Raw genomic sequence first — 25,955 nt, 5'->3', positions numbered from 1 at the left:
AAGCAAATATAAACATTAGAACTTGGTCGAAACTTAGACTCGTCTCAGAAAATACTTATGTACACTTTTCAAAAAATAAGTTAAATATCATGGTCATTCTTCGAAACACCAAAAATGTGTATCGTTAAGTCGTTGGTTTTCCAAATAAAAAATGTTTGTCTGTCAAAGGATTAATCCGGGCCAAGCTAAAACTTGATGTCGCCTGAAAACTAAAGTCGCACTCCACGGCTTCGCTAAAGTAGCACACTACTATAAAAGGTCGCTCGCACATACGAGCATGACCCAAAACATGATTACAAGATGCGAAAAACGACCGACGAGCCCCAGTGCTTGGGGGCTCGCGAAAAAATATACTCCAACAAGGAGCGCACGATCAAAATCACATTCCCGGACTACGCCATACACCATCTCATGTTTGGACATCTCAAAAAAAAGGGGTTCGACTTCAGAGAAAGGTCGTCATTGACACTTGTGCATGGTCCTCTGATCAAAGACCAAGTAGTGGCAAAAATCGAGCCGTAAAGACTAGCTCAAACCACGAAACCAGACGATCGTAAGACAAAGGTCCGTCTGAACACGTTGTCAGCCCACGTTCAGGTTATAACTAAATTCGAGCATCCCTCGAAAGAATTCGCTCTTGCAAGAATGAATAAAAAGAAATTCTCAAAAGAAATCACAAAAAACCAAAGAAATAGGAACTTGCCCATCTTCAGTTGGCAAGACCGCGGCACGCGAATCCCAAATCAAAGAGACGAATTCAGGTTCGCTCACCTCCAGCGAGCGGGGCGTCCACCCTTAGCGGACAGGGCTCGCCCACCTTCAGCGGGCGGGGTCTGCGTCACTAGCCGCGCAGGTCCTCAGTTTTCGAAAAATAGAATCTTCAAAAAACAAAATGAAATAGGCTCGCCATCTTCAGCCGGCGGGGTCTACGGCGCAAACCACGTAGGTCCTTATTTTCAAAAAAAATAAACACAAAACAAATTCCAAAATAGATTCGTCCACTTCTATCGGACGGGGTGTCCACCCTTAGCGGACAGGTTCGCCATCTTTAGCCGGCGGGGTCTACGTCACAAGCCGCGTAGGTCCTTATTTTCAAAAAAAGCAAACAAACTTCAAAACAGATTCGTCCACTTCTATCGGACGGGGTGTCCACCCTTAGCGACAGGCTCGCCATCTTTAGTTGGCGGGGTCTGCGCCACTAACCGCGCAGGTCCTTAGTCGCTGCAGCGATAACTATTTCTGGTTTTCCCTTTTCCAAAAATTAAAAGGATTGCTTTTTCGTTTTTTCCAAAAAAGAGCGATGTGCTGGATTTTCCTTGTTTTACGTCCCATAAAAACAAGGGGGTTTTCTCGTTTAGCTAGCCCTGAAAATGAGAATCTTTAAAAACATTTTTACCTCGTGGTTGGGCTTGGCCAGGCCCAATTACACTTTATAGCTTTGATTTCGAAAATATCTGTAGCTACTCCCAATGACAAAGTGAGGGAGTTTCTACGCCTCTTTAGATACTTCTAATGACAAAGTGAGGGAGTATTCTATACTATCCGTTGACAAATCCCAATGACACGTGAGGGATATGTCGACATTTCAAGTGATGACCCTTAAGTCAAATGTTATCACTCGGGGGCTCGTGAGACCCTCGCAAAACAGGTCACATACACCATAGCTTGTGTGACGCACTCCGTCTAATACTTTGACCATCGTCTCATCCCGAGACTCAGTCAAAGTGGGGGCTAACTGTAGACACCTAGTTTGTCCCCATTCCCGAAAGGGAAAGGTTTGATGATGAAAGCGTAAATCTCCACTTGACAACGCATCTCCTATAAAATAAACGAATCTCAATTCCCCTTTTCATTTCACCCGAAACCTGCTATTTATGGAAACCTGCTAAAAATAGTAACTGCCGTAAAAGGTAGCTTCTAAAAGTGGCAAGTCATAAAGATAGAAACTTGTCAGAATTAGGTGTTGCACTCCAACATAAATTCTAAATGAGATAGAAAACTGCGAGAATCCTATTCCTAATATGATTCGGAAATAAGAGTTACGTATTAATTAAAATCCTAACGAGCCTAGAGTTCGTAACGGGCCCAGACGCATTCCGTCATGAAATTGATACGCACTAAAAGACTCGATTAAATATCAAACACTACGGATTTCAGGAATCCGAATCTGACTAAGAAAACAGCCCAGACCCTATTTTCAACGCTTGGCTCTGGGCGCCGAAATCTTCGGCGCCCAGGCCTGGGCGCTGAAAATACCTGGGTACGTGTTTTTTCCTAATTCTTTGTGAATTAGAACTCTGCAATTCTGTCTTTCCACGAACTCTTCCCTATAAATACAGCCCCAAATTCGACGTGAAAGGGACACACAACACACAATTATATTCTGAGTATTGACTCCAACCCTTAGCCTAGGCCTCACGCTGCGAAACTGTTCACGCGTTCTGTCGCAATCGATCCATAAATCGAACTGAACGTATCCTGTCCCATAATTTGAGATTCGTTAAATAAAAAGGAGAAATAGCAAAGTCAAAGTGGTTAGTTTTCTGAGAACCGTGACGCACCTCTCAAGGGTGCGTCGTAATGTGTCCCTTTTCGATGATTTAATTGCTTTCCTCGCCCTTTTTATGAACTGTTAAACTAACTAAATCTGATTGTTCTATCACGCCTAACAAATATAATATTTTTGGGAAATTGGATTATCATGCTAGGTCCCTTAATACTATTTAAATCAGATAATCACGATCGATCTAGTATTATATGTTGCATATTGCTAAAATCAACTCAGATTAGTTTAATAGTTAACGCATGTCCCTTCAATTATTTATGCTGAGCTAGTAAGGATATCCTGCCTCTGGAGTTATCGACGAACGAAGTACTCCTCTCGGTAGTTACAGTCCCCCGAACCCTCAATCTCTACCTTGCGGGTGTATGTTGAGAGATCCCCACACCAGGGATCACAAGGGAACCTACGGCTGTCGTGGTCAAACATAATTGCACTCCCTTTATGTCACGATAACAGGGTTTTGTTAGTTTTTCTCATTGTCGTTAAAAACTGAATGGCGACTCCTATATTACTAGTCAATTGGGTGTAAACTCACAGGAAATCCAATTACACTTGATTGAATAAAAAGAATCGTCACACCCACGAGGGACGAGGTCACGCATTAGCCTCGTGCTTTTTCGACCCCCTCACACCTGGCCGGACTCCGAATACACACTTCTTCGCATTTAACTTCATCGTGAATTTTCTCAAAGTTTCGAACGTTTCTCTAAGATCATCGACATGGTCACTGGCTAACCTGCTTTTCACTATGGAGTCATCAACGTATACTTCTATGTTTCTCCCTTTCGGGGAGGCAAACACTCTATCTACCAGCTTCTAATAAGTCACTCCCGCGTTTTTGAGCCCAAACGGTATAGCCTTATAACTGTAGACCCTTATGTCCGTAATGAAAGCAGCGTTCTTCCTGTCGGCTTTATGCAGACTGATCTGATGATACCCTGAGAAGGCATCCAAAAAACTCACAAAGCATGCCCGTTGGTTGAGTCTACCAACCTGTCTATTCGTGGCAGCGGATAGCAATCTTTAGGACAAGCCCTGTTTAAGTTGGTAAAATCTACGCACATTCTCCAACTGCCGTTGGGCTTCTTCACCATAACCACGTTGGCCAACCACTCGGGGTAATCGCAAGCCTCTATAAATCCTGCCTCCAGCAGTTTTTTTACTTCTTCTTGTATGGCCAGGTTTTTTTCATTGGAGAAATTACGCTTTTTTTGTTTTACCGGCCTTATTGCTTTGTCAACATTCAGGCGATACACCATAACGTCTGGGTTGATGCCTGGCATTTCATCCGCCGAGAAGGCAAATACATCTGCGTGTTCTTGCAGTAAGCCGATCAGGTTAACCTGCAGATCTACTTCCATACCTGCTCCTATTCTCACTGTTCTTTCAGGGACCCCTTCTACCAATTCTACCTCTCGTGATTCTCCATCGGCTGCCGGTCTTAGAATTCCGGTCGGCCTTTCGTCAAAGTTTTCCATGCTGAGGTCCCCTCTATGCCTTTTAACTGGTATGTTCTTTTCTCTTGCCATGTTTGCTTCCGGCACCGTTCTCCCTGGTGTTTTCAATGTAGTTAGATAACATGACCTGGCAGCTTCTTGGCTACCATGCACCCTTTCGGTTCTTTCCAGGTTCGAAAGGTACACCATAGTGAGGTGGTAAGTCGATACCACTGTCTGCGCATCGTGGATGAAGGGCCGACCTATGATTACATTGTATGCTGCCGGTACTTTGATCACTAAGAAATCGACCATTAAATCCCTTGCTGACACTCCTCTTCCCACTTGAACTGGTAGGTGAATGCTACCCTCAGGATAGACAGTAGCCCCCGAGAATCCGATGACAGGATAATTCACCCTAGACAACTTGTGATAGCCGATATTCAACTGGGTGAATGCTTCCCAGAGTATGATGTTCGCAGAACTTCCCCCGTCAATCAAGCATCTTTTGACTGGGAAGTTTGCTATCTCCAGCTCCAGTACCAACGGATCGTCATGGGGGTATATGATTCCCCTGCAGTCTTCCGAGGTAAAGGATACGATCGGCAAGCTGGGTGGCTCCGGCCATTTTCTTATACTGTGATAGTTTACCAGGTGTCGGTGCTCCTCCAGACTCCTCACGGCCCCACTGATCGTACCCTCATGTATTGGTCCGCCTAAGATGACCCAAACAGTGGGTCTTTTTCCTCTATCATCCCCCTGTATACTTTTTTATGGTTGCGGTCGGGTCTCCTGTCGAACTGGTGGTGCTTGTTCGATTCTACCAGCTGGTTGGGAGTATTCAGGCTGGGTGAGTACATAAGGAGCGTGATGTTGCGAATTCTGTTGCCTCCCATTCCCGCCATTATTATCCTAACAGGCTTTGTATTGGGACAGGTGTCCCTTTCTTACCAGCACCTCGATGTTATCTCTCAACTCTTTACAATGTTCTGTATAATGACCGTGGTCATTATGAAAAGCACAAAAGTTCTTCGTGTTACCTGGAGCATCTAAAGGGAGCGGCTTTCTCCAAGCTGTTGACTTATTCACTGCATAGATGGTCGCCCTAGCCGTATTTAGCGGGGGTGTAAACCTGATACGCTCCTATCGGCTGTCTGGCCTGAAAACCTCCCCTGGATTGGTAACTTTCCTTTCTGCTGTTATCCTTTCTGAAATTATGTTGTTGTGAGGGAACCTGATCGTTTCTTGCTGGTTGCACTGCCTGACCCCCCATGGTGGGGTGTGATATCAGCATCAACTCATCACTCCTGATATACTCGTTGGCTTTCTTCAAAGTTTCCCCCAAACTGGTGAATGACTTCCTCCCCATGTATTTTTTGAACTCACAGTCTTGCATCCCTCTCAACAGAGCCAAAAATGCTATCTCCTGCTGCAGCTCTGGTATAGTAATGGACTCGTTGTTAAAACGGGTCAAGTATTCTCTCAGAGGCTCCTTTGGCCTTTGTGAAATCGACATTAATTCCCCGGAAGTTTTCTTTCTCTCCATCTTACTGATAAAACGTGTCACAAAATCTTCATCTATCTGTCTGAAGCTGAATATCGACCCTGCCGGCAACTTCTTATACCAATCTGCCACCACCCCTGATAAGGTGGTTTGGAACACTTTGCACCACATGGCATCTGAGTCCGAGTATAACATCATATGTTGTTCGAATGCGGTGGAATGGTTTTCAAGATCAGTGGTTCCGTTGTATTTGCATGTTGGCATTTTCATTTTTTCCATGGGCTGCTCCAGAATGCCCCTGCATAAGGGGGAGTCCTTGGGGTGGATGGTGCATCTCATCAGCTCTGGATAGGTCCTGTACCTCTCGTATCTATCCCACTCAGGTTGTGGAGATTGCACGATGTATTCTTCATGATAGGCCGTGGGTTCCCTGCTAACCGGGATAGACCCATCCCGCTCAGATGCCGATTCCTGATGTCTGGTGGATCTTTCCCTATGCCTGGAGTTGTGCCTCCTTCTCCTGACAGTAGGTTCGCTGCGGACCAGTATGGGTTCGGGTTGCACCGACAGCACTATTTTTGCTCCAAGGTTTCATAAAGATTTCGAACGACCTGACTTGGCTGGGAGCCGGTAACAACGACCTGATTTCCTTCTTTCCACCCGGAGGACAACTCAGCCATCGCCTTCATGAATGCCGAAGCCGTCAGGAGTTGCTGCGGTGTAAACCTTTGGGACAGCGACGAGAGGCTACTTTGGATAGGTGGGGGGGATGGAGAATTCTGCGCTCTTTCTTCCAGAGATGTTTCATCTTCTATGACAACATTGTTCGGATCTTCGAAACCTGGGGCATGCTTATCTTGGATTTGAGTGTTTGTGGGACAGGGTTGGCTACTGGTATGGCTTGGCCGATTTGGGCGGATGGGTTTATTGTTTCTGTGACAGAAGTGGCTGCTGCCGATTGGGAAAGGCTAGCATTTTTCTTGGGTTTTTTGTTGTTGGTTGTAGAGGTATCCATAATGGTTGTTTTCATAAGGCCGGGAAGTCCCCTCCTTCTAGCGCCAATTGTTCCGGTATGAGTCAGGAACGGTTGGAGAGGCCGGGCAGGTTGAGTAACTTCGATTCCGTGATGAAATCCTGCACAAGTGATAATGGTAAAACTAGCCTCGGAGGTGATTCGAGGATCCCCCCTCCGATGCCAAAGTCAAAGATTATGAAATATATGTTTTGAGGTCGAGTAAAATGATTGGAATTGCGTACCTTTTACAATAAATGCGATCCATATATATAGGAACGGATCGGGTGTACGGATAATTCGGGGCCTACCTTGGAGATAGAGACCCGTTGAATTTACCGACAGAAGACCTGTTGCTGCTATCGGCCATAAGATAGCGTTGGTAAGGAGAGCGAAGAGCCGGTAGCGACTTTTACTCTTCTTTACCCCATACGGGTGAGGGTGCTATCTGCTAGCTGGTAGCACACCCGTACATGTCCCATCTCCAAATAAAACCCATCTTCCTCCAAAATGAAATTTCTTTAAGATGATTTGGACCAATAAAAGACCAGGGTATGTGGATCCTACATACCCCCGGGGTATGTGTATCATCTCCCTAGTCTTCTATTAGCAACCTTACTCCATGGAATTTGGAAAAAGAATACTACTTCAAGTCTTCAGCATCTCTAATTATTGAGATTCAGAGAAATGATAAGTAACTAATTTTTCGTATTTTTTCATATTTACCACCTTTTAAATGTAAAGTTTTGTATTTACTTCCTTATAAAATGTTACTCCCTCCGTCCTAGATTAGTTGTTACACTTTCCTTTTTCGTCCGTCCCAGATTAGTTGTTATACTTCTAAATTAGGAATGACCCCATAATTATTATATTGTCTCTCTCTTCCCACTAAAACTTTTTTGGTCCCCACACCCTCTCTCATTCAATTAAAAAAAATACCCCACTAACTCCTATCACATCTACTTTTTCAAATAAAATAACAATTGATAACCAAACAACCACTTATCACCTAAAACTTTGTGCAAAGGTAACTGTAACAACTAATCTGGGACGGAGGGAGTATTTTTTTTGTGTTAGCACCCGGTTCACCTTTAGGTTTAGTCCTGATTCGGGGCGAGTTCTGGGTGGATACTAGACCTGTCAAAAATCGACCCGACCCGAAAATCGACCCAAATCCGACCCGGAAATAGTGGGTCCTGAAAAAGATTTTATGATCCGTAATCCGATTTTATCCGAACCCGAGCAACCCGAAAAGTAATGGGTCAAAACCCGACCGAACCCATTTTGGACCCGACCGATTGAAAATCAATGTATTTATAGTAATAAATGAGATTATGAGAAAATTTAAGCATAATAAACACGTTGTTTTTACTATTGTTGTGTGCAATATGATTTTAATTTGAATTATACGCCATCTTATGGTTGAATTTGACGAAATATAAACTTGTGTAGGAAATTTTGTTAATTTGTGCCAATAGTTTGTATATTCATCACCTAAATTAATGAAAATATAACCCGCGTTTTAAAATCTCTCAACCCGTTGGGTCGACCCGAACCCGAAAGTTCGGGGTCTTGAACAAACATTTGTAAATCCGAACCCGAAAGTGACCGACCCACTTAAATCCGAACCCGAGAATAATTTTTATAACCCGACCCGAACGACCCGTTTGACAAGTCTAGTGGATAGGTTTCAATCTCCTCCCAATTGTTGTTGCGGGGGATTGATCACGGGTTCTCCCTACCAAGTCCAGCTTCAATCAGGCCCAGCCTTAGGGGGTAGGCAAGGGGTGCGCGCCTAGGGTCCAAAGGCGAAAGGGGGGACAAAATAATAGTTTGTCCAGTAAATTAATGCTAGTAATAAACAACACATTAAGTACACATGTTATTTCCTTGGTTCATTGGTAGAAAGTAGGTGCTAATTAGCCTACAACTTTGATACCTACCATTGGTCTAGTGTTTGACTCCGCTCACTGTCTTTATTATTTTGTTTATTCGCTCCCTCGTTGTTTTCTTGTTGACTTTCATCTTCCTTTATTCGTTCAACTCTTTTTTTTTTTTAACTTTGTCAATATTTTTTTATTTTGTGTTTCTTAGCTCGTACTGTAATTTTTTTATTTAAATTTATTTTTTAGCAACTAATTTTCTCATTTATAATACTTTGTACATAAAGTGTCTCAATTATTTAAACCCTTTATTTGTATTAGCTCTGTCCTTTAATCCTTTACAAGATAATTAAGTTTTAAAATAGATATCAAATTTAATGATAACAAAATTAACTGATACTTTTATATGCTCAAAATGAACCTTTATTTTTAAAAAAATAAAAATCTCTTTATGCATATGGAGTTAAGTAATTATTTATTTTATTGAAATATTTCAAGAGATATAATAATTTTTTATTCTAGAATCCTGCAAAGGAGATATAATAATATTTTATTGATTTGATTTCAACAATATAATGGATTTAGCAAAAACAAAATGATATTATTTCTGATGTGGCATAATTGAAAGACCACCTGGGACATATGTAGGATTGACACGTGGCGTTCCTACCAGAGTTTGTAGGAAAGCAAGCAAAGCCCAAAAGCTATAAAAAGCCCATTATGGAAAGGCACCTTAAGCCCTTTACTCCTAATAAGGACACATGTCCCCATCTTTGAGGTCAGTCAATCATATGGCTAGGGTTTTGGAAGTACTTCCAAAACCCTAGCCCTATAAATAGTTCAGATCCCAAGGTAAATGGCAATCAATTCATTCTCACCTACCTTAAACTATTTTGCTCTGCCTTTTCACTAGCTAGAAATTACTTCTATCTCTAGCTAATACTTACTTAGGCATCGGAGGGAATATTCCTACGGGAATATTCTTGTTTTGCAGGTTGCAAGGAGATCGTGCCAGCGCATACTTGATACCTCCGTGGAAAGGGTGACACGTCATCACCAACAAAGTTCCCACAAAATTTGGCGCCGTCTGTGGGGAGGTATAGTATCATGGCAGGCCTGCAAACTGAAGGAGAAGGACTTGAGGACGGCTCCAGGGAAAGGCGTCCCCATGAGAGGAGCCACCGTCATATAGAAGAAGTTAATCGAACTGCCAATGCGAAAAGCACCCCAAGGCGCGCTCATGAGATTGAAGTAGTCAGCGAAGAAGACCCGGACACTGAGTTGCCTCCGCAGGTGGACACCTCAACCCCAGTGTGAAGGATACCGTATTGGACGAGAACCTGGACCTTCCCGTCTCAGTAGGGACGTTGCGAGAGATCTTATCTGGATTCCAACAACAGATGAATCAAACTTCATCTGTTGCGTTGTATTTCCGATTTTCTATCTAAGTTCCTGATGGTCACGATAACAACTAGGTAAATATAAATGAGGCTCAACACACAGTATAGTCACTCTCCTAGGGTCGACACGAAGAACGGGCGATTTCCCATGTCATATGGAGCGTTTCCGGTGTCAACGCCTCTGTGCTCAATGCCTATCAAGGAGAACAACTATAGCACACAAATCGCTCTTTTCCTTGGGGTTTGGAACAAGGCAACAAGAAAGCAAGGTTCATTTCTAAGGTATATATCATGCAAGATACGATCAACCTAAAGTATCTAGCAAGCAAGGGTCAACCTAAGATACCTAACATATTCATAGATCCATCTCAAGCAAGGACATAATCCCACAACAACTAGCAAACCCCAACAAACACCAAACTTACAAACACAAGTAGAGAGAAAGAGGACTCATTCCATAATTCTATTAGGGGTCACCCAACCCCTAGGCCTGAGTAACATACTTACACATAGCTACACTTAAACCAAGTAGATCAGTAAACTACACGTGAAAACATGATTTACTATTTCGGTAAAGAAACTCGATCAACCTAAAGTATGAACTTGGAGATGAACACCAAGAACATACCACTTCTGGTAAAGAACTTCAACCACATATCATGCAATAAAAATTCAGAAATTGAAACCAATGTAAATGCATAAAATCTATGAAGAAATAAAGCATGAAAGGTAAAATAATTACTTGAATTGAAAGTGGATCGATCTGGCTACAAGAATTCAGAAAGGTGAAGACAATTAAGCAATTAAACTACACTAGAAAGCAATAAAGGTTGGTAAGAGTGTGTCACTAAGAGATAACTAACTGATTAGAAATAAACCTAAAGACACACTCCACACCTTACACTTAAGGGTAGCTTTCAATTTATACTAAGGGGAACATATTTCGAAAAAAGTAGGGTGATCGTCAGACCTTGCACGGGGCTCTTCAGCTCTGCACGGCCCGTACCAATTGTGCACGACCTTGAGCTATAATTGGGTACCAGTGTTGCATGACCCGTGCCAATTGTGCACGACCCATGCCAGGGTCGTGCACCAGAAAATGCACGACTCGTGCTTGGCTGCTCCCATGGCTCTCTTCCTTCCCAATTCAAAAGGTTGCGTCATCTATGCATGGATGATACCCCTAGATTCCCTTCTTCTTCACTTCTAAGTTGTATAAACATTGTGCTACTTCAAGTGCATAGGCTCGACTTGGTGGAAGCTTTCCACTCATACTTCTCCTTCTTTTCGTGGGAGCCTTCAATGATAGTGATGAGATGAGATGACGAGCATGCCGCCAAGCTTGAACTCGAACCCCATTGGCATGGTCAATCTCTCTTTTGGATTAGTAGGATATACATACTCTACGCGTCGCTTTAGCTTGGCCTGAAAATAGGGAGAGAGGAACTCTCCGTAGAAAACATAAAAATAAAGGCAATATAGTAGGAATATCTCTAAATGCAACTATATGCAACTAAACTACGCTAATATGCACACAAAAGATATCGATGTGCAAATTACAAGAACATCAGTAAGAATAAAGGAGACAAGTATGATTATCCAATTTATAGTTAAGTCTCAATTTCTTATCGTTGTAAAATAACTGCTTAATTCGGGATTGGGTCAAGAAGATCACCCCATTAAAAAACGGTACCTAAAACCTGATTAAAATTCCCAATTATAAATTTAATCCTAGCCCAATAAACGTAGACATTGTCGATTAGTCCCAATTTAGAGAAATATGTCATAACGATATTTCTCTAAATCATCCCAACATTGGTTAATGCAAAAAAGTACAACCTTGAGAAGACAAGAGATGATGTCAGCCCGTCATTTATGATTGCCATCATTACACTTCTGCCCAAATTTTATAGGCTCATGAAAAATCGAACTTCTGCAACACTCTGCTTAGGGGAGTTGGAGGATTTTATTTCTTCATTTATCATATATGAAGTAATCATCTTACCCACAAAGAGAATTACAGAAAAGATAATCACCGTGGAATTTAAAGAAGAAGAAAACTTCAGAAAGTCGTGGAAATTTTCCACATAAAACTACTTCATCCGAATATGGAGATGGTAGTAGCAGTGACGATGGGTCAGAGTCACAAAACTCAGAGTCTTCTTGTGACTCTCTGTTAAGTTCCCAAGATGATCATTAAAGATCATTTAAGCGAAGGAGGATTGTCTCTAGGGCTTTCTCATAAGAATTTAGTTTCGGAAAATAATCATACATCGAGTCGGATCTCCGATCATCAGAAAATGAGGAAGAAGACATCCCTTCATCTCGTAGTCCCATCCACACTCAATCCTGCAAGGGCATTCATCCTGATATGTTCATTGATGAGCGAGCCAGACGAATATGGTTATGCTAGAAGTACTAGTGACTATGGTAGTGACCAAGACATTTGATTAAAGTCATCTTAGCAAGTCACATCTTTTGACACGAAGGGTTGTCCAATATAGGTTCATATTCCTATTCTCTTTGTTAGCTAATACTTTCCTGCACGTGAAATACATTTTGGGACACATACCTTGTGAATATTTTGGATACATTGTAACATATTTATATAAAAGCCGAACTTTCATATTCCCAAAACACGGAAAAGAGTAAAGAGTAATTTGTATTAAACACGGGTAAACATGCTGGTAAAGAAGACCAATAGTCTCCCTTCTCTATATAAGAAAGGATAGGTTCTTCTTTAGTCCAAGCACACTTCCATTCCAGCTTTTAACCACGTCTCTCTATCGCTCCCTTTCATTTTCAGCTCAGCAGGAAATGGAGTATGACGCCATCCCAGATGAGTATTGCTTTCCTTTTGACTGCTATAATCACCGGTTTAAGATGAACGTGACGGACGATCATAAGACAACTAGAGATAGAGCCGCCGTCAAACTATTCGAGAGAAACTACAACAGGTGGTTCAGGACGGCGATAGAAATCTATACCACCTCTCACAGTCCCGAAAAAGTCAGCGCCACACATGTCGGTATTGTGCTCGATCTGATAAGACAAGTGTGGGACAAGATGACCAGCAAACTAGGGTCAGCGCAGCGCTAGTCTGCAAAGCTTAGGGAAGGGAAATCATACCCAGATACCTTCAATTAACCTGACTTGGACTGAGATTATATGAGGAGAATCTTAGTGTTGCAATTCTCGTGTTAAGAGATCACTCAGTTCAGGCCAGACTCTGCTTAAGTACAAGTGTGCATGCTCTTTATGGAATGACGTTGTGATATACGAATGTCCCCTCCCTCACTATCTGCTAGAAGATGGTGAAATGGTGTATGATGACTTCGACCTGTCAAGGGCCATCTTCGTTATCATCTTCGGCCCAAAAGAGCGAGAGAATGTATAACCAAGAAGATTATCCACGCGCTTAGATCTCAACGCTAGAATTTTCCGGTATTTTGTCTCGCTTATTTCGTAAGTAATGGAAAGTTCTAATTTTGAAATCTTGTAATGATTCTCTATTACACTCATGAGTATAAAACGTGAATGCACAATGCACAACTTTGACCACCAATTTCTTTAACTACATATTTATAAAAACTTATAAAAATATTAATATTTTGAAAATATATAGTAAGATGAAGCCAACAATATTTTGAAAATATACTAACGTTTGTTTTCATATACTAGAAATAAACTAAGTCAAAGTAAATTATGTGAATAGTGCAAAAAGTCAAAACATGTCGAGTATTAAGGGACGGAGGGAGTAAGCTACTGACATGGAAGTTGTCTCATCGGCAATTCATTCTTGACCTTCGATCGTCTTTTGCTGCACTTCTTCCACCATGAAAGGGTTTGGGCTAGAATCTACAAAATTAATTGCAACTATCCACCGTAAAAAATACTTTTAAATCAATTACCATATAATTCATTAGCCATTAAATAAGATTACCAAATATCAATTACTTAGCCGTTACCCCTTTCTACAATTTTTTTTTTTTTTTGGCAAAATCAGTAAATCTGATATTCTCCCGTAATTCATTTGAATCCCTTGGTAGGTTTCTATTCCAACATATAAATTTTATTTGATGTTTTCAAAAGAATACATAAATTTCTCTTAATCTGGAAAAAAAATCAAAAAAATGCAATCACATATATATAGCCTATGCGTTCTATGGCCAGAAGCATGGTCATCGATTGACATAAAAGAGTAAAGACCGATCAAGATTTGTGATAGAAACGGGATGAGAGGGGGAAGGGGGATAGAGAATCCGTATGAAGAAGGTAGGTATTTAATTAAACAGTTTATACATTTAAAAATTTAATTAATAAGTAGTAGTGCGTAGCAGTAAATAACAGTTGTTGTACATAGCAATACACGTCATTTATTGTGGACTCATTCAGAATTTAAGGACTCCGGGATATTAAGCATAAAATACTCACTCCTATCACAAAATGGAGGTTTGTTTCCTCACTTATCCGGGAGTAACATCATATCCAACAGCAGTTACTCTCCTAGATATCTAATTCCATAAATGCTTCCAAAAAGGAAGGAGAATAATAGGATACAGAAGTTCTCTACGGATCAAGATATTAGGGCCCAAGGTGTTACACATATCTTCAATAGAATCAGTTTCACTATTGTTAAAGGAGTGGGGCCGATATAGTATCTCGGCTTCCCACTAATTTTGTAGTGTTAAAACGTATGTTTAATATAATAATAATAATAATAATAATAATAATAAATAGGAAAATTTGGTAATATTTATCCAATCTTTGGCCGGTTTTCTTTTATTAATCCCACCTACGACATATTTTTTAATAATCCCATCTTTACTACCCAACGACTTTTATTAGGCTTAAGTGACCGGTAATCAGTGAAAAAGTCATCGAGATGGTGATGAATTGATGATGATGACTGAATATATCGAGAGAGAGTTACTGCCACATAGGGACATATTACCGCCTACAATAGGTTTATGACGTGTTGGGCCCAATAAAAGTCGTTGAGTAGTAAAGGTGGGATTATTAAAAAATATGTCGTAGGTGAGCTTAATAAAAGAAAATCGGCCAAATGTTGGATTAATATTACCAAATTTTCCTAATAATAATAATAATCATCATCATCATCATCATCTGATTTGATTTGATCCGATCTGATCTGATCTGAAATAAGTAATAACGTCCTGAAATAAGGTGAAATAAACAGGGCCTTATTTTGTCTAATTATCTATCTTAACTTATTTTAACTTATCTTAATTTATTTTATCTGGAAAAATAACTTATTTTGTCTGAAAAATTATTTACGTGTGAAAATATTTGAATATAACTTATCTATCTAAACTTATCTGAACTTATTTTGTCTGAAATAATTCAATTAGAACAGGCCAAGTCTTAAGAGGGCGTTTGGTTGCGGGTCTTCAGAAAAGGGAAAGGGAATGATGGGTTTTAATTCCATATGTTGTTGTTTGTTTGTTTGTTTTTTTCATTCGCTTTACCCTCTTTTCTTTTTCAGTTACCCTCAAATTCCTCTACAATGATACTCTACTGAGGGGTTTCCATTCCCTTTCCCTTGACCACCCTCTTTAATAAATAATAAATACTCCCTTCGTCCCTTAATACTCATCCCGGTTTAACCGTCACATAGTTTTAGGAAATTTAATTGACTTATTAATTTATTAGATGATACTCCCTCCGTCTCTTTTTGTTTTTTACGTTTGGTATTTTGCACGCGTTTTAACGACTAGTTAATGTGCATTGAGATTTTTCTTATTTATAATGTTTTCACTCTTATCAAAAATTCTGATATTGGGAAAATGAGAAAAAATTAATGTCTCAATGGAAAAGTGTGATAGATTAATGACCTAATGTATTTAATTGGTTAAAATAATAATTGGACACAAATTTTGATAGAATATTAAATCATTTATGTGATAATATAAAAGGAAATGTAAAGAATATTTTGGAATACCCAAAAAGAAAAACGTAAAAAACAAAAAGAGACGGAGGGAGTAGTTGATAGTGAGATATTTTTTTAATATAGTTAGTGAGAAAAGTGTCAAACTTTTTTGAGGTGTGAGTAAGGAGGTTGAAATTTTTTAATGTTATAAAGTAGGAATATAAGTGGGTCCATGTGAAGTAAGAGAAATGATATAGAATATTAGTAAAAGTATGCCACTTATAGAAACGGGGCGAGTATTAAAGGATGGAGAAAGTAATAAACAATAAATAATAATAATAATAATAATAATAATAATAATAATAATAATAATAATAATAAATTATAGGAAAAATTACTTTAAATAATCCAACCTTTCGACGATTTTCCGTTAATAATCCAACTTTTGGATTATTATCTAATAATCCAACCTTTGCACCCCATTAACTTTTATTAAACCCGAGTGACAGGAAACCGGTAAAAAAGGTCAACTTTTTTTTTCCAGTTTTTTTCCCTTACCTCCTTCCTCCTAACTCCTCTACCTTCATAGTTGTTTGCTGATATATCTTCTTCTTCCCTCCCAGCTACTGCCATAATACCAGCCCACCAAAAAATCAACCCCACTCAATAAATCATATACCCGTCTCCCTGAAACACCAACCCACCCTCGAAATCCGACCTCTCTCCCCCGCCTTCATCTCATATGCGACCACCATCAACACCTTAATTAATACCATTCATGGACATCCTAACTCCACCTCCAACCAATCTCCCATCAAAACTGACTAAAAATATCGTCTCTGCCACCGCAACAAGCTGGAGAAGGCGGAGAGAGAAAATCGAAACTCCTCACACCTAAACTACCACCGACGTTTCGACTCCCTACGCACCAATCCTTTGTGCATCCCATGCAAATTAATTAATTATACGAGTATAAAATAATTTTGGCCTTTTTTTATGTTTGTTTATACTTTTATACATGTAATATATGGTGCATGATTCGAATTCCACTTGAAATTTCATCTTTGTTGACTGTTAATTTGTAATGCTGAATTTGTAGATATTTTTTTCTTACTTTTGTTTTTTGGATTGATTTTGTGTGGTTGGTTTTGGCTTTTTTTTCTTTTCAATTCAAAATTTGAAATGAAGTGGAATTAATTCGCGTAGATGAAAGAGAAAACATTGAAGATGATGTAGATACAAAGTGTTGTTTCCTTTGTTGGTGAGGAGGAAGTCAAGAGGAAGGAAATAAAAAAAAAACCAGAAAGAAGACAGAAGGAAAACAAAAGAGAAAAAAAAAATTAAAGAAATTATACATTTTCAAAATAAAAATAAATTATGACGAATAGTCGCATGACACGTGTACAAGTTACCTGTTGAATCCGGTTGGTGACCTGTTGGGTGCAATAAAAGTTAATGGGGTGCAAAGGTTGGATTATTAGATAATAATCCAAAGGTTGGATTATTAACGGAAAATCGTAGAAAGGTTGGATTATTTAAAATAATTATTCCTAAATTATAAATAAATATATAAATAATCAATAATTTAGAAGTAATAAATAAATAATAAATAATACATCCTCTGTTCTTTTTTAAATGACACAATTATTTAGACACGTTTGCCAAATCACGATTTCAAACGTTAATATCTTCCTTTATGGATGAGAAAAAATTATAAAAAAATTGATATTTAAAAGATATTTAAAAGATATTTATTGAGACGAAACTAATAAGACTTTACACGACTATATTTTTTTCTTAAATATAAATCACAAAAGGAAATCAAAGGAACTTGTGCGAATAGTGTCAAAACCCAATTGTGTCATGTAACTAAAAATGAAGAAAGTATATAATAAATAATAATTTTAGATAATAGATAATTATTACGAAGTATTTTTTATTTATTCAGTTCAGTTAGTTGAGGGCGAAAGGGGAGAAGAATGGGAAAACCAAACACTATTCTTAAACAAAGGGTTTTCATTCCATTCTCCTTAATTTCCTTTACCCACTCTAATCAAACGGCCCCAAGTTTTAACTTGTACCATTCCCTTCACGCTTCGATTCCACTTTGTTACAACTCCAATCTTTGTTTCCGCCATCAATAAACAAACGAAGGGAGTATAAGATCATACGTGTACGTAGTACTTCGTATTTCATAATTGGAAATTATGTAAACTCAAATGAAAATTTTATTAAAATAAATGTGGTATCTTATATATACAAAAAAAATGAATAACAATTCCCTTCTGTTCTTTACCTCTTTCTTTTTCTTCAAGGGAAAAAAATAATAACAGTAATAACTGTGTAAATGAAGATAATAAAAAGTACAACACTTTTTCCTGAATTGGACAGTTTACCAAGCCCTGCGCAATGAAGTTGGGGGAAGAGGTTCTTTTCCTCTTAATGCAGGGACGGCGAAACCATAAACTATCTGTATAATTTGTTTGCCTAAACAAAAAATTGACCTCAATCTGTGCCTGTGACGACTCTGCCTATCTCAGTAGCTCCGGCAGCAACCTTACGGTTCCGTCTTCGACCTCTTCCTCTCCGTCGATTTGGAGGGGTTTCGTATCGAGTTGCTGGAGGTGGGGGAGGCAGCAAAGGAGGAGGCGAAGGAGGAGGAAGGGAAAGAGCAACTGGAACAAGACGCCGAGCACCTAATGCTGCTGCTTGCTTTTGCTTTAACACATCCATATGGTAACCCTGCAACCCAATTTAGTAGTAGAAATTATCAGACCAAAGCAAAACCAGTTATTCATTCTTAAAAAATGAAGCACCATTTAGTAGTGGTTTGCTGGTTCTCCACCTATATTTGGAAGTTTTTGTTTAATGTCAATTTTCACAAAACCGCCTTTTATGACTAATTTTTCAAGTGAATAGGGGTGTGTTGGAGAAAGAAATCACAAGTTCCTTTTGTATCCTTCATCCGTTAATTTATCGTTCAATAGATTCACCCATACGGCCATACTTCATCTCTCGATAAGGGAAGTGATTTTGGCACACCAACTGTAAGAGCACAACCATTGATGTGCCAAAATTAGTTCCCGTCAATAACTAATAAAATTTTCTTTGGAAGACAAATGACCTTCCAAATGATAAGTGAAATTTTGAAGACAAGGGGTGTTTTCGTCTTTTACAAACAGTGTTTGTGGGCAGGTACATTGTTGTTATCTTGTTAATTAGATGACAACAATGTTTTAGTCATCCTCAAGTTCAGCAAAATAATCAGATGGTAGCATAATAGTGGCACACAAATTTCCTGTTAAAAACTGAGGTCAAGATTCTCAGGACTGGAAAAAATAGCTTACCTGGACAACAAAATTGCGCCTTTCACAGTCCAAGAACATGCTGACAGTCCAATTCGCCTTCTTCTTAATATTATCCCTTACAGTTGAGAAACTAATTTGGTCTCTGGAAGTAAATCGATCAACCTCATGGAACCATAAACAACTGAAAAGATCAGAGATTGGGACATGCTCCCGGAGTATAACACATCCTTCAGGGACATCTGTTAAATATAAGAAATGATTAAAAATAAATCTCAAAAACACCTCAAGGGTCATTCTGATACTCTTAACACTCCCGTTTTCTAAACCCCTTGTAATCATAAAAGTTCGGCAAACGCATACACAGAAAAGAAAAGGGATCATACCACTTGTAATCGGAAGCTTAGCCAAAGAATATGGCGTCAATCCTTCCTTTTTGTAAAAATCAATCTGAAAATCAATTGAGGCATTGTCATACTTTGCAGCAGCTTTATTCGCTTCAGCTTCCTCAAAAACATCGAAACGTTTATAATGTCTGGATATTGCAAAAGTGGCATTTTGTCTCCACAAAAATCTGCAATAATTTGAGGATATACGAAGTTTAATATTTCAAAACTATAGTACGGAGTATCAGCTATTGCAGAAACATAAATTGGTAGTACACTAACACGGGAAGAACAGTTGGATTAAACCCTGCAGTATTACCCTATTACCTCAAATCTGGAGTTGGGGTATAATTTCAGAAGAAAATCAAACGTTCAACTATCAGACAAACATTAAACACGTTCGAACAACGGGCTTTGATATCTCCAACTAAATTATACCATTAGTATAGGGAAAGCCAAATGAAATTTTCCATCTCCATGTCATACATTAACACATTGCCTCACCCTCTAAGACTGGTATCATAAATTTACATTCAACAACATGATGAAAACAGGGTAATTATCTTTTGGCTGAAAACTGATAGTTCACCTACTTTCAGTTCCACGTCTGTTCATTCATTGTGTATTTACATCTCCAAGATGGTTGAGATCTTCAAAGAAGTACTGTAGAAAATGGATTTGGGTCACTGGGTGCAGCTTCAACTAGATCAACCCGTAGAATTGCACAGTACGAAAAGAGGGAGAGAGACTGTGAGATACATTTGTTCCAAAACCATGATGCATACCATTTTCCACCATTCACCTACTGAATTACCCTATAATATCACCAGAGTTCTTTCATTGAAACAAAACTCTAACGATAAAGATCCTATTATAGTTCTTACTTTTCCTGAGACCTTGAGTTCTATATCTTGTTAAAGAGCTTAATCAAGCCTTTCCATAAAATCTAAATACAAATTTTAGTAGCTCTTGCTTGCAGGTAAGCCATGTTATCAAAGATGCAAGTTATCCTCTCCTCCATCTCTGTCTCCCTAATGACGGGGGATTTATTCTAACCTGCCGAAGTTAAGGTCCCTGAATATTCATGGACTGTGGTAAACTGGTAGTATCCTAATATACTGAGAAAATTGTGCTAACTGCAATAGAAGTAGGAGTAGAGGTGGAGGACGGAGAAATAATGGTTTGAAGAAATGGAAAAACTAGTTAATTAAGGCATCTGTTTGGACATACATGTATTGTTCTCTCAGAACTCTAGATTCCCTTTGCACAAAAAACTGCTGCTAAAGTGCACTTTCTCTAAACAAGCAAACGGGTATCATTCCACTCATCGTCAAACAGAAAGCTTAGCTGTCTGGACTGGTCAAGCCGCTATTTGAGGTCAACTCTTCTCATTTTGGCACAGAAATACTATACACCAAACACAGACAATCTTCCATAACATGCACAGACATCCAAGGACAGGTACTTTCTGATTTGAATTATCCACTCAGTATCTAATCACATTGTATTTCAAAATGTGTTTTCATCATCCAGGATAAATTCATGCGAAGATTGCAGGGTCTAAAAAGAAGTACAGAAGTGACCAAGTAGGAACCATTACAATAGACATTAAAAGCAAATAAATAATTCTACGAACAGCTATTGTGTTAAAATGAGGCCTTGGCATGACAAATTGACAAGAATAGCAACTGAAGAAAATTTGGATTACAAAAACTCCGCACCAGAAATTGATCACAAGAGGAAGAGTATCAAGAAATCTGCAGTGTACCGAGTAAGTGTTTTCAACTAATCCTAATTGTTTTACCCTTTAAAAAAACCAAAACAAATGTGTCCTTGCAAGTAGGATCACAGGCAGGCAAGAAAGCACGTATAAAAATAGATAGGATAGCATGGAAAAGAAAAGCAATAGAATTAAAGTTAACGGAAAACTGTAGCAGGCAATCAACTTGGTGAAAACTATTCATCACTTGTGAGCAACAACATGTTTCATGTAACGACTAAACAGTTAAAATAGATTGGATTTCCTCATAGTGTATTTTTTTTCTGATAACATAGCACTTACCTTTCAAGAATTCGATACGGATCCTCTACGAGTTCAAGTTTCCCATCCACCCATATAGAATAACGAGCATTAGGAAACAATCTGTGAAGTAGAAGCTTTGGAATCTATCAAGAAAGAGAATCATGTCATAAACCTAATGACACTTGTCAATGAGAAGGATAGCATTATCAAAAATAAAAATAAAAGTGCTCAACAATAGCCAAAGTAACAAAAGGCATAATTTTTTTTGAAGAAGTACTAGAAATGGACCATCAACATAAAAGGCTCAGCATTACATATAAATAAAACTAGGTTAAAGAAAGTATAAATCTCCACCAGCATAGCTAGGTCAATCATCCACAGGGGTAAAAATTCTTTCAACCAAAATGTATCATTTGATGATTTAAAGCTTTCCTATAAATAACATTAAAAAGATGGCATACTAACTGTACACAAGCATCAAACAAGAAGAGTTCAGTGGAGAAAAGGTAAACGGGAGTATTTTGTCCCAATGAAAGCCATAAGAACATGGAAATCAGGTATATAAATAGACAGAAACTTATTAGAGAAAAAAATTGCATACAACTAAGACAGTAAATTATCATTCTTATTGGTTTCTTGCTCTTGTTCTTGATTTAATTGTTACTGTTCAGTTAGGAACAACAAGTAGAAGATGGTCGTCCCGTTATCGCTTTTGGGTCAATTGGAAACAACCTCTCTGCAATTGCAGGGGTAAGGTTGCGTACACCCGACCCCCCTTACCCCGCTTCTTGCGGGAGCCTCTTTGAGACAATGGGGTAATGATAATGACGATAACGATGATGTTCCGTTAAGAACAAGAAGTAGAACAATTACTGAATTTCATTGCCACAGCATGAGATTCCTCTTGGCATTTGATCCAGCATCCAGCCTACTGTAAAACTATCTACCTAAAGCTGGTAGCTGGTTAGATGGGACCAGATGACACCCATACCTATATACTACCAAGAAAGCTAAGCCAAAACTAATTCCGTTAAAGGATCCCAATCTTACATTTTAGTAGTGAAACCGATATGCCAGAAATGTCAAAAACAGCACGTATGTACTTGTTATTTGCACAATGTTAAAGCGAATATGCAGAGGTTACAACTTGCCTAAGTGTATTTAAAGCAGGACAATTGGCAACTAATATTCACCAATACCGCATTAGAGGTGAGGCAATTCAGATGACATACATACTTAAAGCTACCAACAGATGACTAGTTGAAGGACAAAGTATGAACCCAATATCAATTTACCTTGCCATTGCGCCTTGGATCTGTGTAAGGAAGATTATGAACAACAACAATTCTCCATAACCCTGCCTTATTGCTTCCATCCAGAACACTAGCATTCTTCATAGCTGCTTCAGTTTCCTCATCCAAAAACATGAAGAAGCAAACATTTTTTTTCGCATCTTCACTGGTATTTTTGGGCTGTTGAAGTATATCATAGTTTCCTGGCAGAAAAATGCATCAATTTAAACAACAAGTCCTAATTTAGGCAACAATTAGATGAAAGAACACAAAACAGAGCAGTACCAAAGATTGCCGAGGCAACAATTATTCCATTGCACTGTTCCATATCAGCAAGATCAGCATCATCGATGTCAAAACCTGTCCCACGACCTGGTTTTTGTCCTTTGACAAAACTATCAAAAGATAATGCAGAAGGATCATTTTTTAGTATACATGTAAGTTAAGCAAAGAGGCCCACATAAACATTTGGGAAGTAAAGTAAACCAGAATGGAAAGAAGATAATATACCCGCAATGTACATTCATGGACTCTCTTATATCATAAGAATCATCCCTTTGTTTCAGGGAAGGATATCCACCAAACTCAGAGCCTCCAAACTCAGTTTTTGATGAAACCTCCTCATAAACATATGTTAAATTATGGACAGGAGAGAATGATGGTGCATCTGGCATTAATCCAATAGCTTGCTTCTGATCAAGGTAGCAAACTGGACAAGCTGAGATAGAAGAAAATAGAACCATAAGTTACAAATCTAGAAGTTTGGTTTCCAAGATTACAGAGTCAGAAGTAGTAACTAGTCAATTACACAGAAAAGTCACAAGGACATTAAACTTACGTCGAGGTCCAGTTCGTTTCTTATCAGCCGGTGGAGGTGGTAATGCAAAGTGTTCACATGGATTATCAGAAGGAAGTGTATATCCCGTGAAGTATCTCATAGCTAGCGCTGCATTAGTTAGAGAAGATTTAACGCTTGCAAGTGTGCTGTTACTTGGAAGATCGTACTTTATTTGTTCATTACGTGCAGATGTTCTGTTATTAAAAGTAATACTTGTAGGACCTTCGGTTCCTCTGGAATCTTCACCTGGGAAACAACCATGTATTATACATCAATTGATTTGGTATATCACAATGTTAAAGTGCCACTTAACTACTAGGGTTGGTAAATGGCAACCTAGATACAAAAACTTCAATCCTACCAATAACATGAGCCAAAAAAAGGGGTCTCAAAAAGAAAGGACAAGACGATAAAACCCAACACTAAAACAAGAAATAAGTTCAGATTAAATTATCGACACGAAACTATCCATAAGAACAATAACACTATTACAACTATAAGAATCTTTCCACTGGCATAATTTCTTCAACACGAACAATGAACAGGACTAAAACGACTATAACTTAGAGTGCCCTCAACCATACACACAATATTTCATGTACCTTCGAACAAGATCTGATCATGATGTACAAATCCCACATCTCCATAATTACATTAATTCTAGCACTAAACATGAATCTGATATCATATGCCAACAGGCCCAACATAGACAAAATTATTAAGATCTTAGCATAGTCGCCTTCAAATATCTCGGTTTCACACCATTAACTAGTTAAGATACTAGCCCAAAAGGATTGATGTATGATCATCACCATTCAGTAAGCAAAGTCAATCCACTTCCAATCAATGTATAATCCAATTTCACATCAAAAATCATACATAAACTGAAATTTATAAATCAATGAGCGTTAAACAACAAGTCTACACAATGCAGGATCAAGAGGAAAAAATTACAAAAAAGATGAGAAAATCAAACCTTTGCCAACATACAGGACCCAAACAAAAACTGCCGCAGATACCAGACAGAGAAACAGCATGCCAACCTTTTTCCGGCCAACAAACTTGTAAAGCCAATGAAACAACCTCTCCTTTTCCTTCATCATCTTGGCCGGTTTCCGGGAGAACGGCGGAGGTGGCGGCGGCGAAGGCGATGGAGATTGATTTGGTAACAAATTACTTTGCAGTTGTAGTTGCAATGATCCATAACTTGCGGAACGCAAACCCAGACCCAATGAGCCTCCACTCATTGTGTCTTCTTCTTCCAATTTTCAGGCTCACTTCTCATTGCCCTTTTCTTCTCTCTGTATAATCAAAAACCCACCTCCAAATTTGCTCAAATCAATCCAAAAACAGTCCTAAAGATCCAAACTTTGATGAGATCTCAATCACTCTTTCGGCACAACCCAATTCAGAAAACTCAGTTTTTTTTAATTGCTTCAAACTAGCAAAGAATCAAAAAGTGGATTCTGGATCAATCAATCAATGTAAGTTGAAATTAAGTACAAACTCACTTGAAAAACAACGAATGAGAGAGAAATTTGTACAACAATTGACCAATCAATCACGAGATGTTGTCTAATTAAATCATATGATTGAACTATAATTTGTAATTTATATATCTCTAGTTCGGGCTTTTTTAGGGTTTATGGAAATCAAAAACAAACCCGGATTTGGAGATTACAAATCTGAACGAGGGAAGAAGATCACACAGCTTACAGCTCACGATACAAATTATTTTTGTGAGGGTATTTATGAGATCAACTTGGAAAAATATTTAAATAAATTAATTAAAAATAAAACAGTACATAATATTACCATAAATATAATTCTGGAATTACTATCATGTTTGAAAAACTATAAAAACTTTAAAAAAAAATTATAAAGAAACGTGGTAAGGTGCGACATGTGAGTTCCAGGATTCTTCATTTGGTTTGGTTTAGGACTCAAGAGTCTTAACATGATTAGGAATTTAATATATTTTTTAATTTAATTTAAGAGAAAAAGCATAGAGAGAAAGGGGACATCAATTATCAAATTATTGACTTTATTAGACTTTAATTACTTCAACTTGCAAATTCAAAGACCGATTTCTACTCTCATTTGATTCTTTGATTGTTGAAAACATTGTCATCCCCCATTGGAAGAATTAATGTTTTGGTCAAATGAGACGATATTTTGTTATATATGTATCACGTAATTAACCGTAAGTCTTAGTGAATTTTCATTAATTTACTTGGTAAAATTTTAGCAATATTATTATTCAAAGAAATGACTTGTGTTGTTGACTAGTGCTTCATCATTTCACATTTGTTGGGGAAAATTATATTGTTTTCGGAAATTATATTGGCGGTAATATATGATATTTAATAAGTTACCTCTAAAATAAGACAAACATCGTTAACCAATCTTTCAGTTTTTATTTT

At 38.4% G+C, this 25,955-nt stretch overlaps 2 protein-coding genes across 2 annotated transcripts; both read right to left on the bottom strand.

Moving 5' to 3' along the window:
* Positions 1-5,104: 5,104 nt before the first annotated feature.
* Positions 5,105-5,773, bottom strand: LOC130463078 (uncharacterized). Its single transcript, XM_056832112.1, has one exon. The coding sequence runs from the start codon at positions 5,771-5,773 to the stop codon at positions 5,105-5,107; it is 669 nt and encodes a 222-aa protein (XP_056688090.1).
* Positions 5,774-17,893: 12,120 nt separating this feature from the next.
* On the bottom strand, positions 17,894-25,565 carry LOC110790047 (probable hexosyltransferase MUCI70). Its single transcript, XM_021994787.2, has 9 exons — positions 24,509-25,565; positions 23,533-23,778; positions 23,205-23,412; positions 22,980-23,089; positions 22,698-22,897; positions 21,442-21,545; positions 19,380-19,567; positions 19,036-19,235; positions 17,894-18,430 (listed from the first exon to the last, which is right to left on the bottom strand). The coding sequence occupies exons 1-9, from the start codon at positions 24,777-24,779 to the stop codon at positions 18,194-18,196; spliced, it is 1,764 nt and encodes a 587-aa protein (XP_021850479.1). The 5' UTR covers positions 24,780-25,565; the 3' UTR covers positions 17,894-18,193.
* Between the last annotated feature and the right edge of the window lie 390 nt (positions 25,566-25,955).

Source organism: Spinacia oleracea, chromosome 6, assembly GCF_020520425.1.
Source record: "Spinacia oleracea cultivar Varoflay chromosome 6, BTI_SOV_V1, whole genome shotgun sequence".
Lineage (NCBI taxonomy): Eukaryota > Viridiplantae > Streptophyta > Magnoliopsida > Caryophyllales > Amaranthaceae > Spinacia > Spinacia oleracea.
This window is presented reverse-complemented; position numbering and strand designations above follow the sequence as displayed.